General features: G+C 37.8%; 1 protein-coding gene across 2 annotated transcripts in view; it reads right to left on the bottom strand.

Annotated features, from left to right (window-relative positions):
• The window catches only part of LOC143275702 (uncharacterized), a 42126-nt gene that overhangs the window by 26748 nt on the left and 889 nt on the right, over window positions 1–14489 (bottom strand). For both annotated transcript variants that reach the window (XM_076579984.1, XM_076579988.1), the window contains exons 2-7: window positions 13387–13427; window positions 10652–10714; window positions 9105–9140; window positions 7547–7609; window positions 3620–3730; window positions 1501–1605 (exon numbers count right to left, since the gene is read on the bottom strand). In XM_076579984.1, coding sequence (XP_076436099.1) covers window positions 1501–1605; window positions 3620–3730; window positions 7547–7609; window positions 9105–9140; window positions 10652–10714; window positions 13387–13422 — 414 coding nt within the window. In that variant the 5' untranslated portion in view covers window positions 13423–13427. The remainder of the gene's footprint in view (window positions 1–1500; window positions 1606–3619; window positions 3731–7546; window positions 7610–9104; window positions 9141–10651; window positions 10715–13386; window positions 13428–14489) is intronic.

Genomic DNA, 14489 nt, shown 5'->3' with positions numbered 1-14489 from the left:
TAACATTTCTCAAGATTTATATATTTCATATATTTTGTGATACAAACTCAGAATAAACACCATCTCATCTACAAAAAAGATGTTTTCTTGTGTGTGTGTGTGTGTGTGTGTGTGTGTGTGTGTGTGTGTGTGTGTGTGTGTGTGTGTGTGTGTGTGTGTGTGTGTGTGTGTTGTGTGTTCTAACGTTTCTTGGGATTTTGTTTGTTTGTTTGTTTGTTTGTTCATTGTTTTTGGGTTGTTTTTTTATGCACAAACTAAAATTCAGTACACAAAACATTATAACAGGAAACAAACAACAGTCACATCAAATTTCAGGAATGAACGGATTATTATCTTCATCAATCTGGCAAATAATAAAACTGAACTGCTGGCTCCTTGTAAAAAATTGTTAGCACTGCAATTATTGTTGTAAAAAAACATTCATGGTCAGTGAATGCTGAAACATTCCCATGACACAGGTGTTGATTTCCCTCTGTCACTGTAGAGATTTCACATCTCCAAACACAAAAAGCTGACATGGAGAATGTCTCAAACCGCACTGGATGTCAGTATGTCCACCATCTGCACATGACTTCTAATTTCAAACCAAAACCAAAACACTGCGTATAGAATCACCATGCAAAACTCATATGATTTCTTTTCCAGTAACCGCTGACCTCAAAAGATTTCCGTATGATTAGCTGCATAACTCATAGGATTTCCTTTTGAATAACTGAAGGTCTCTTAGAATTTCCTTTTGAATATCTGCACTCATCACAGGATTTTCATTTGAATAGGGGTTTCCTTTTGAAAAATTTCATGATTTCCTTTGGAAAGATTTCCTCTTAAATAACTGCAGGGTTATTCGGACTTCATTTTGATTAGATGCAGTCCTCACAGTATGCCCTTTTGAATAACTGCAGTCCTCACAGGATTTCCCTTTGAACAACTGCAGGACTCTTAGGATTTCTTTTTGAATAACTGCGGAACACTCTTATGATTTCTTTCTGAATAACTGGGATCCTAAGATTCCTGTTTGAATAGGGGTTTCCTTTTGAAAAATTCAGGACTCACAGGATTTCCTTTTGAAAGATTTCCTTTCAAATAACTGCAGGACAATTTTGGATTTCCTTTCGATTAACTGCGGTCCTCACTGTATTCCCTTTTGAATAACTGCAGTCCTCAAAGGATTTCCTTTTAAATGAATGCAGCACTCTTTAGATTTCCTTTTGAATAACTGCGGACCTAACAAGAATTTGCTAATCACAATCTCTGACTGAATGTAGTTTGTGAGTGAACAGCACACGGCTCATCCTGCCTCTGCTCAGAAGAGGAATTATGTTTAATATCCTGTCATACATACTAGTGAGATAGTAGATATTTTGTTAAAAAGTATTCATTTTTCTTTGAAATATTACCATTCAAAAAGTAAGAGAGAAAGGGGGTGGTGGGGGTGTTGAATGGTGAGTTGGAGGGATGAGTGTATATGGAGAGCCAGGTGAAATACGTTTCCTCACTTACAGTGGATCCGCTGGTTTGGGCTGGAGGGGCTTCAGACACTGGGGGTGGAGGCAGCTGTCGACGGGGAAGGTGTTGCACAATGGGCCCACCATCGTTATTAGGGACCTGTCATGAATATGAATACTTATGGTTTATTCAGCAATAGCCTTTGCCCCTTCCAAGAAAAACTCATGTCAGTGCATTTTCTCTTATTTCAAAAGCTGTATGCAGATGACAAGTTTTGGACAGTTTCAGCATGTGTACAGGAAATCAATCACCAAAATCTCAGGAAATCTGGGCTTTTAGTCAACTTTGGGGCAATTTATGTGAGTCTAACACTTTCTAGAAATGGACAGAAATGCATTTCATCTTCTTTAGTTTCTTTACATAGTGTGACTTATTGCCATGTCATAATCTCATATATGTCAGACTATTCCATTAAATGTCACATTACTAATATTACTATTCCATCGAAATGACACACTGACAAATACTTTCATATGTCAGACCATTCCATCAAAATGACACAAACGCAAATGTTTTCCATTTAAAATAAGTCACATTAAAACAGCACCCAAGAAGAAACGCCATCTGCCTCAAAAGCTGGCAATGAGTGGTCCATGCCTTAGACTCCATCAAAATCGTCACCCTTCATATGAAAGGAAATTTCCAACACTACCACACTGTCAGTTTGATCCACCATGCCTGCAAAGGGATGCTCAAAATCATTCTAAACAGAATGCAATTGCAAACAGATTGCTGAAGAACAGACCTGATTTCCCAAATGGCAGAAGTACCCTTGAACAGATCTTTTAATCTGTGTGGTCTTTGTGAAAAAAACCTCCATAGGAAGTTCAACCATATCTTCATAAACTTCATGAAGGCATGTGACAAAGCATGGGCAAGAATTTTAACGTCAGGCAGAATAGAATCAACATCATCCAGCAACTGTACTCAAACTGACCCCCTTTGTGCGTACACACAAGCAGAGTGTCCAAATACACACGTTAAGATTCAGTAATCCATTATATTATTCAGTGGGATATAGAAATGTGAATATACATTCCAAAATCAGGGTTACAGGTGCCTACATGGTAAGTAGCACTCAGTATGTCAAGAAACAGTCTTCAGGTGCCACCTGTGTGGCAGAATGCCCTGTTCCTATTGGATCTATGCCACAATGTTGTTGTTTACAGCTCAGGCAAAATCCAGGGTCATTATCAAGAATATAAACAGTCTATTCAAACAATGTCAGCAACAATGACAATTTTACAATCCCCTGAAAACTTAGAATCTCTTGAAACCCAAAATGAAAATCATATGCAAGAGAAGACTAGACTCATGCAAAGTCATATTCAAGAATATAAATCCAGGACATGCCTGTGGGACTGACCCCTGACCTTTCCATCAATTTCTCACCAGAGAATTAAAAGTATGCAACATACACACGTCATACACAAACACAAAAGATACACACACACAACCACACCACGCAAACACACAACCTCCAGTTGGGATCAACCTTTCATTGATTCTTTTTTTTTTTTCTGTAATTTCCTTGTGTTCTACTGTTTTAGAGACAGTTAGAACATGTTTGCATGTTTGATTTATTCTACTACAGATTCTCTTGTCCCCCACCCCTGCCCCCCTTCCACCCCCCAAAAGAAACTGCCCTTCATCCTTCCTCCCTTTTGATATCTACTTGTTGACACTCATAACACAGCCACAAGTACACCTGTCTAAATATACAGTGTAAAGGGTGTGAAAGTGTGTGTGTGTGTGTGTGTGTGTGTGTGTGTGTGTATGTGTGTGTGTGTGTATGTGTGTGTGTGTGTGTGTGTGTGTGTGTGTGTGTGTGTGTGTCTGTATGTCTGTGTGTGTGTGTGTGCCTGTGCATGTTTGTGAGTTTGTGTGTGTATGCTTATGTGACTGAGTCTGTGCATGTGCATGTGTGTGTGTGTGTGTGTGTGTGTGTGTGTGTGTGTGTGTGTGTGTGTGTGTGCATGCATGCACATGTGTTTGGATGTGTCAGTCTCTCCATGTGTCTGCATGTCACGTGTACATGTGTGTACATGCATGTGTGTATGTGTATGTGCATGCATGTGTGTACGTGTGTGCATGCATGCATGTGTGTATATACCTGCTGAGCAATCAGGGGTGGTACAGGCTTTCCAGCATGAGGTCTCTGAGGGAGTAACGGTGGTGAGGATGGCTGGGGGGACTCCTGTGCACCAACATCATCATAGTAGGCCTGCACATTGTCCACATGTCATGCCTCAATTATCACACACATCATGTTGCATCATAGTCATCTCACACATCAGCCATATCATAGTTATCACATGCATCATGACGCATCATAGTTATCTCACACGTCAGCCGTATCACAGTTATCTCACACGTCAGTTATATCACACCTCATGTCACAGTTTTCATACACATCACACATCATGTCACAGTTTTCAAACACATCATGTCACAGTTATCACACACATCACACATCATGCCACAGTTATCACACACATCATGTCACTGTTATCACACACATCACACACACATCATGTCACAGTTATCACACACATGTCAAAGTTATCACACACATCACACATCATGCCACAGTTATCACACACATCATGTCACAGTTACCACACACATCACACATACATCATATCACAGTTATCACACACATCATGTCACAGTTATCAAACACATCATCCACACATCATGCCACCATTATCACACACATTATCCACAAATCATTACATAATTACCACACACATCATTCACACATTTTGTCACAGATATCACATAAATCATCCACAAAACATTACAAAATCATCATACACATCACCCACACATAATGTCACAGTTATCAAAACACATCCGCCCATCATGTCATAGTTATCAAATACATTAATCACACATGTTAGAGTCATCACACACATCATCCACACACTATGTGACAGCTATTATACTTATCATCCACACATGTTGCATTTTCACGCACACTGTGTCATAGTAATAAAACACATCATCCGCACATGCCACATGTATCAAACACATCATGTTACAGGAATCACACATATCATGCCACAATTTCTACACACACTGACACATCAGTTATCACACATATCATCCACACATTATGTCACATTATAAAACACATTAATCACACATGTTACAGTTATCAAATATGTCAACTGTAAATAATTTACAGTTATCAACCACATTAAATGTTTCAGTTATCAAAAAAAACAAAAAACAACAACAACAACAAAAAAAAAAAAAAACAAAAAAAAAAACAATCACATTTAACAACACATTTGTCAAATACATCAACTACATCTGATGTTACAGATATCAAACAGCACACAAAACATAACTTTATCCAGCACTCCTGCACTCTTATCAAACACTGTACATTATATTACAGTTATCAAACACATCAACTGCACAGGGTGTTAATCTCATCAAACACCATACATGATACCGCAGTTATCACGAAAACCAACCATACTTCATGTTACTCTTATCAAACAAACACATATTGTTAGGATTATCAAAGGCATCAGTAATATGTATTGCTATTGCTATCAAACACTTCAATCATACATAATGCTATTGTTATAAAACACCATGCATACAGTTAGGGTTATCAAACACATCAACCATATATACAGTTAGGGTTATCAAACACATCAACCATATATTATATACTACAATTATCAACCATATCAACCAAGCATAATGTTACTGCTATCAAACAAATCTACCACACATAATGTTACTGTTGACAAAAACCACACATAATCATTGTTTGGGTTATAAAACGCATCATTCATACATAAAATTACAGTTATCAAACACATCTACCACACACAGTAGAACAGTTATCAAACACATCAACCACACGTTACTGTTATCAAACACACCAACTATACCTGTTCCACCTGTTACGAAACACATTAACCACATACTATGTTAGCTTTCAAATACATCAACCACACATAATGTCACACTAACTAAACACATCAACGACATGTGATGTTACAATTATCAAACACATTAACAACACCTAATACCACAATTACAAAACACATCAACCGCACAAAATGTCGCATTTGTTAAACACACCAACCCCAAGCAACGTTAGTTATCAAACACATCATGTCACACATCATCTGCACAACATGTGACAGTTGTCAAACACATCATCTGTACATCATGTCACAGTTATCACACACCCTATGTCACAATTATCAAACATTTCATCCGCAAAACATGTCACAATCATCAAAAACATCTGCAAATTGTGTCACAGCTATAGCACATCACATTTATCACACACCTCATGTCATTGTCAGTCATCAGACAAATCATCCACACCTGTCCCAGTTATCACAACTGTCCCAGTTATCAAACACATCATTTGCACCTCATGTCATAGCTATCAAACATTTCATCTGCAAACCATGTCAGAGTCATCAAACACATCTGCACATCATGTCACAGTTATAGCATAACTGTCACCATTAGCACACACACCATGTAAGTCATCACACACATCATCCACACATATCCCTGTTATCAAACATACCATCTGCACATCAAACAGTTATCACAAACATCATGCCACAGATATCACACACATCATGTTACATTTACCACACTCATCAAGTCACAATTATCATATGTCATGTTACAGTAATACACATCATACACACGTCACACTTGCACACACTCACCGCACACATCATGTCACAGTTACCACACACACATTAACCACACTTGTAAATCAGAAACAGGGCACTATGACACATGGCTTTGTGTATATATGTATGTATGAATGTACTCTGCCATGTTTCTTTGCATTATTATAACCCGTCTTGTGGAGTGCACAAAGATATTATATAAAGCTGAAGGAGTGCGTTAAAGAAATGGTTCATTTCCTCCTGTTGTTTTTATTGACTCACCTGTGTAAACAAAGTGAGTCTATATTTTAACCCGGTGTTCGGTTGTCTCTGTGTGTGTGTGTGTGTCTGTGTGTCCATGGTAAACTTTAACATTGACATTTTCTCTGCAAATACTTTGTCAATTGACACCAAATGTGGCATAAAAATAGGAAAAATTCAGTTCTTTCCAGTCATCTTGTTTAAAACAATATTGCACCTCTGGGATGGGCACAAAAAAATAAAAAAAAGAAGCCTAAGTATATGCAAACTGCATTTACTGTTATATTTATATTTTTTGTATTCTCTAAACTTGGCACTTTGATCTGATATTCTGACCCAACAACAAGAGCAGTCATTATTATCATTTTCTGTTCAAACAGGAACTTCTTTTGCTCAGCATGGAAGTTTCATTTATTTTGCAAACGTTTTTGGTGCAGATAGTAAAAAAAGGAAATTACTCTGTAATTAATGCTAGGGGACTTAATTTGCTTTAAACTGATCTTTCTCATCTTAAACATTACATTTTGAAATTATACTCAATACATAAAAGCTGGGTTTTTTTTTAAGTGTATCACAAGTGAGTCTTGAAGGCCTTGCCTCTCTTGTTGTTCTTGTTGTAGTAGAAGTTGTTGTTTTTGTAGGAGTAGAAGTCATAGTAGTAATAATAACAATAATAATAACAGTTCAGTTAGTTCAGTTACTCAAAGAGGTGTCACTGCATTTGGACTAATCCATATAAGCTACACCGCTTCTGCTAAGCAGAAGCCTGACTAGTGGCGTAACCCAACGCACTTAGTCAGGCCTTGAGGAGGAGGAGTAATAGTAGTAGTATTAGTAGCATTAGTAGTAGTAGTAGTAGTAGTAGTAGTAGTAGTAGTAGTAGTAGTATCATTATCATCATAATTATCATTATCATTATTACCATCATTATCATAACCATTGTTGTCATCATCATAAGAATTATTACCATAATCATAAACATCATCATTATTATGCATGCCTGTGCTCACATACAAACAGAAAGATGCCAGCCCATTCTCTCTCCATCCATCTCTCTCACAAGCATGCATGCATGCACACAAGCACCCACCCACCCACAGAAAAAACAAACAAACCTCTGGGGTCTCAGGATGTGGAGGTAAGGGAGGAGGATTCTCCTCACAGTCATCATATACATCCTGCCATCAACAGAAGACCACAGGTATCAGACCACACAAAGATTATGGCAACAGTCAAATGAAAATAACAACAACACCACCAACAACAAATATATATAATTTGATACCATGCTATGTAGTCGAACAATTTTGATGCTGGCGTAACACAGGAACGAACTACGACTGAGCGTAACAAAATACTGCAAAATTGTAACAGTTGGTTTCTCTAACAACTCAAGTACAGCGGATGCGTTTCTGAAATCGCTGTCAGAACAAAAACACACACAAAAAAAAACACCCAACCCAAGGTATTCATTTGGTCATTCACTGTTCCAAAGGAGCCACCATCATTCAATCATCACCAGCATCACCGTAAGTGAAATCATCCTGAAGAATAAGCTGTTGACACCACAACAGGTCCACTTATGATCAAAATGACACACACCCACAGTATGGGCTTTCCACAGAGCACAACTATCATGCACAACCAAATTCACACACATGCACATGATACATGCAAGCAAAAATGCATGCACAAACAGTCATGCTCACAAACAAACACCACAAACACTAAGAGAATCAGTGTGTCTTTAACAATTAAATCTCAAATAACAGTCACTGGTGATGCCAAGACAAGTGCACTTTATCATCTCACATGTGAAATTACCTTTTGGCCTCATTAAAACACACAAATATATAAAAGTACCATTCATCACATTTATCATAAACATCAAATGGAAAATAACAAGCAAAAATTATAAATAAATATGACAGATTTTAACTTATACAACTAGAAGTATTTCATAAAAATTTACACACACACACACACACACACACACGCACACACACACACACACACACACACACACACAAACACTCACACACACACACATGCATACACATACACACATACACCCATACAAGGATTCCTTCTCGTCAACATCCATTCAAAACACATGCACTGGAAATCACATTTCAAACAATGCAGTCCTGACACAACACATGCTTGATCAGCAGTTCTATAAATGTCTGACATGAGACCACATGAAGAGCAATACTTATTGTATTGTATCATATGCATTGTACTGCATTACATTCCTTCATATTGTATTGTAGTGCTGCTATTTTTCACAACAGATTTCTCTGAGTCTCAATCTTCTCTCCCTGGCGAGAGCATGCAGTACCACTTTTTTCTGCCTGAAAGTGTATTTTGTTTTCAAATCAAAGTGGACTTTTCTACAGAATTTTGTTGCCATGGGTTCTTTTACTGTTACCATGGGTTCTTTTTCAGTGCCAAGTGCATGCTTCAACATGGGACATCAATTTTATTGTCTGATCTTGATGACCAGCATCCTGATCACCTCTCAAGGTCTAGTGGATGGGGGAAAAACAAATTCTGGTGAGTGTGGGATCTCATCATGTGCGCTCAGATTCTCTTGCTCCCTAAGTGGACATGTTGCCACAAGTTCACCATGCATTCCACAGTTACTTCCAAATATCACAGACTGTGACTTACTTGGGGTGCATCGTTGCCTAAGTCATCGTATTCTGCCTGTTGTCAAAACACAAAAACAAAACAAAAAAGTGACAATCAAAAGTTACAACATGAAACATAGGACTTTGAACTGGTAGTACTTACACACACACACACCATTGACATGTAATTTTGTGTTTCTTAAAGCCATAATGGTGCATGTTTCTCTGAGGACCTGCCTGGTGTTGGCATTTATCTTGCTTCTCAATGCACTGTAAGTACAGATTTCACAAAAAGGTAAGGACCACTTCGTAAAAGCAGGCAAACAAGCAGGTAAACATGATTTCATAAAATGTTAAAAAGATCAATACACAATCTGATGATTCAGTTTCAAGGATTCATTCATTCATATCAATAGACAATTTAAATCATGCACAATGGATATGATCACCCACTGTCCTTTCACTGAATAGCAAATGGCTGTTTCAGGCACATGTACACCACAGACATCTTGACATCAAAAGACCAGGACCCAGCTACCACACAAGGTCAATGAAGAAGAAAGTGTCAGTCTCCGTGCAACTGAAACCACAGATCTGAATATCCGTTATTTCCTAAAAAAAAAAAAAAAGGAATTATCTCGGTAAAACCCTTCTCCAAAAAGACCAGCACAGACGATGCATTTCAGTTTTCTCTTGTACATGTTCACTTATGACAGATCAGGCCTGACTATGTATTTCTCTCTCTTCGGCAGGAGTTCACAAAAGACAGACCATGACAGATTTTACATTTCTCTTTCTTTTTTTCTTGGTGGAATAAAGTCAGTAAATAGCGATGGAAAATGTTTGACAGATTCTGTAATTTTTCTCTCTATGATATGATTCTTTAGATTTCATCATCTTCTACTTCATAACTGTGATGAGTTTCACTTTCAGCTGATGTGTGTACTGTATAAACCGTCATGGTCCGTCACTCACATCTTAAAACAAATCTAAAATATTCCTGCTGAAGCCGTCTCTATACAATTCAGGCACTCCATTCATTACTATTTATATTCTATAGTTCATCTACGTTTTGCATGTGTATATCATATGTGTGCATTATGTGTGTGTGTGTATGTCAGGGGTGGGGTCATGTGGGCATGTATGTGTGTATGTGAAAATGTGTTACGGCTTGTGTCTCACTGATGCAGTATTGAATAGACTTTGTTGTTGTTTTTATAGAGCTTTGAGATGTTTGAAAGCAATATATAAATGTACTGTTATGTACTATTTTTATCATCATTATCATTATTACTATCATTATCATTATTATCATTACCATTGACCCCTTGACTGCCAAACCTTTGGGAGATGAAATACAGATTTATCAGTGTGACATGAATTGGAAATGTATTCAAAAAACTTCTTGTGCACCTTTGAGTGGTGTAACCAATTTCACTAATCAAAAGTAATGCAATCCCAAGAGTAGTGACAGACATCCCGGCCTGCTTCCTCAGTCTTGTCTCAGTTTAAGTATCAGCCCTTCACTGACTAGCATACTCATCAGCAGCTGTCAACGGTGTTAAACACCTGCCATCACTCACATACCTCAGGTGCTTCTAACGGGACAGCAAGTGGGGCTCTGCTGGCACCAGGGCGAGGTGGCAGAGCCTGGCAAACAGAAAGCATGACACCACATCACACGTCTCCCTTTTTTTTCTTCTTTTTTTTTCTCCCTTCCCACACACTTTCGCTCTCCACCTCTATTTCTCCGTCAAAGTATTACATAGAAAAAAAAAAAGTGAGTGGAGACAGAGAAAAGAAAAGAGAAATAAATTTACCCAAATAAATGAATAAAAACTTTTAAAAAGACAGTCTAATAAAGAGACTCAGACTGACTGGGGGAGACTGAGATGAGATATCTAAAAACACAAATTCATAGGAGTGAAAGAAATTCTTTATTAAACAGACATACAAAGGTGGGAGAGGTAGACATTTCTATAATAAAGACATAGATGGGGAATAAAAACAATGATTTTTTAAATTTTCAAACAGACGGAGATGGGAGAGGAAGAGATATTCTGCAATAAATAAACAGAGATGTGAGAAGAAAAGGTTCAACTTAAACTAGTTAAAGACCTGCAAAAAATAATGTAAAAAGGTGTGTCTTCAGTTTTTCCTTTCAGGGTTCTGATGGGAAAATGACGCTCCACACCAATTTTTTGTCACAGAAATTTATAAACATACCAGCAGGCCACAATGACAAACACAGCTGTAAGTTTCATGGTACATCTTTTTATCATGTTTCCATAAAAAAAAAAAAAAATAAAAAAAACCCTCCAAAATCTCTCAGCTTTGTGAGTTTTAGAAAATAATTCTGTTGGCCTACTTTAAATATGAAATTCACTCTGTCGGTCGAAGGGACAGAGGCGGACCAATCCAGTCTATATATATTCACGCCGGTTCTAAGTTCAGCAGCTGTCGTCAGTATGAAGTACATTGATAATAAAAGTAACCCCGCTGACCAGGTCACAGGGCATCTGGTCACTGATGTTCGGAATTTCAGTTTTGCCTGTGCGAAAAAGAATGCGAGGGAGTGTGTGTGTGTGTGTGTGTTTGTGTGTGTGTGTGTATGTGTATGTATGTGTGTGTGTGTGTGTGTGTGTGTGGGTGGGTGTGGGTGGGTGGATGTGTGTGTGTGGTCGGGATAGACAGATGCAGAACATGTACTGAAGTTAGTTATTTAATAACAAAATGTGACATTCATCATTTGAAATGGAGAAGTCTGCTCACAATCTGTCAGTGAAAAAAGTGGCGTATGGGTACTAGGAAAACTATAAAAAGTTCAGATGAGTAAACTATAGGACTCTCTCTCTCTCTCTCTCTCTCTCTCTCTCTCTCTCTCTCACACACACACAGAGACACACACACATGTATATAAACACACACACAAACAAACAACAAAAAAACACACACTGAAAAAAGTTTCAGTTATAGGTATAACAGAATGAACAGATGTGTTACATAATATGGTGCTACTGTTTTATTCTCAAATCATCACAGAGAGGGAGAGAGAGAAGCCCAAGATTTCATAACCACTGGATCATGAGAAAGAGAGAGAGGGAGAGAGAGAGAGAGAGAGAGAGAGAGAGAGAGAGAGAGAGAGAGAGAGAGGCATGGAAGCTCGGGATATTCATAACCGAAGCTGGGATATTCATAACCGTTGTTTGAACTGGTATGAGGCGCGTGGTGTGTGTAAACAGTGGTACTGGAGTACTGCTGCTCAGCATAAATGATAGCAACAGACCAGACTCCTTTCCCATGTTTTGCAGCCAGAAACAGGTTCCCCTGATTCATGACTGCCTGTCAGTGAAGCCAGAGCAAAAACGGTCAGGCAAAAAAACTGTCCAACCATGAGCCAGCAAGTGGGATCCCAGGGATTTTTCGCCAGTTTGTGGGCCTTTAAAAAGAGACAAGAGACAGAAGCTCCAGGAAAAGAAAGATTCTTTAATGGAGACAGATACTAAAGAGGAAAAGAAAGAGTCTTTCTTTAATAGACAGAGGTGGGGCAAAAAAAGAAAGAATCTTTAAAGACACAAAAGATGAATGAATGCAGACAGCTCTAGACAGTGTGGTTGCTAGGTGTGTGTAGGGTGTGGGAGAACAGAAAGAAAAGATGGAGTAAGAAGCATGGGCAAAAACTGGGAGTAACCCCTTTTCTACATATGCGAGTGATTACTGAAGCAATCTGTTTTAAAAAGCAGATAAATTCTATCCTTTTATTATGTCTATTCAATATGTCAGAGTATTATAGTACACATCTGCCTGTATTTGACTTGGAAATTTTACATTTCTTAATTAGCATGAATGTTAAAATTAAGTAAGAAATGCATGCACACACACACACAAATACACACACACACGGATAGACCGACTGACAGAGAGACAGGCAGATATTAAGTTACTACTAAAATACTAAGAATAGATCTATACTAACTACTAAAATAGATACTAAGACAGATCTATACTAAAATAGATAGATCTCTCGCAACTATCATTAAAACCAATATAATAAAGATCAATTAGATAATTAAAAAAGAGAACTGACCTTAGGCAGGCAACAAATAAAAAACAAAATTTAAAAAATGGCCAAAAGCAATCTGACTCTGAGGTAGCCTTTTTTCACATTTGTTTTGATTGTCTGTCTGTCTGTCTCCCTCCATATTCCTCTCTCTCTTCCTCAGCCACCCATCCACATGTATATATTAACAAGCACATACACAGACATCAATGTCACAAAAATGTCTTAATGAAAACTCAAGAGAAATCATTTAAATTCTCACAGGTGCACCAGGATCAGCTCGTGAATTTCTGCTCATTTTCACTGAAACAAACAAACAAAAAGGTAAGTTAGTGTGCAGAAGCAACAGCTACAGTAGAAGTAATTATAGTTGTGGTCATAGTAGAAGTAGTACTAGTAGCTGTAGCAGTGGTGGAGGTGGTATCACTAGTAATATATATATATATATATATATATATATATATATATATATATATGTGTGTGTGTGTGTGTGTGTGTGTGTGTGTGTGTGTGTTTGTAACAGTACATAATACTAACTAGTTGTACCAACAGCAGTGGTAATAGCAACAGCACTAGTCATAGTAGAGATAGTAGTAGTAGTACTAGTTGTAGTGTAAAATTGCAGGTTTTTCTTCTCTTCTTACACTAACAACTTCACTTTCATGAAGTCTCTTTTGGAATTTTCTCAAACTGTACTTCTATCTATTATAAATATTTATCTTTGATTTGACCCTCCACCTATCCTACCACCCCCACTCCATCAAGTTACTATACTCCTTTTTTCTTTTTTTTTTTGGAGGGGAGGGTGTGTGTGTGTGTTGGGGGGGTGGGTGGGGGGGGGGGTTATATATTTCAAAATAATGTCTTCAATCACTGCTATGTGTGACAGGACATTAAACAGAATTCCTCCTTTCAAATATCCAGACAAACCTTCTACACTGTGTTAATTTTCAGGACACAGTACCTTAACTGAACCACTGCCACAATGCCTCTGAAAATAACAAATCAAAAATGCAATGACAAGATCATACATTCCTTCTATGATCTGGTCATTCTGCTGGAAGTCTGTCACAGCAAATGGAATTCAGTGAATTTTTTTTCTTTTCCTTTCAGGTTTTGTCTTCATCAAATCAACCATTTCAAATTTATGACACTATGACTGTGGCATGAATGTCTGTTATGCTTTTGACTCAAGCAAAACTAACGACATGGTGGTATGTAATGTGCTGAAATTAACACCCACTTACATAATTGTGACAAGCAAAATGTGTGTGTGTGTGTGTGTTGTGTGTGTGTGTGTGTGTGTGTGTGTGTGTGTGTGTGTGTGTGTGTGTGCGTGTGCACATGTGTGCATGTGTGTGTAAG

The sequence above is a fragment of the Babylonia areolata genome, chromosome 2 (genome assembly GCF_041734735.1).
Source record: "Babylonia areolata isolate BAREFJ2019XMU chromosome 2, ASM4173473v1, whole genome shotgun sequence".
Taxonomy (NCBI): Eukaryota; Metazoa; Mollusca; class Gastropoda; order Neogastropoda; family Buccinidae; genus Babylonia; species Babylonia areolata.
This window is presented reverse-complemented; position numbering and strand designations above follow the sequence as displayed.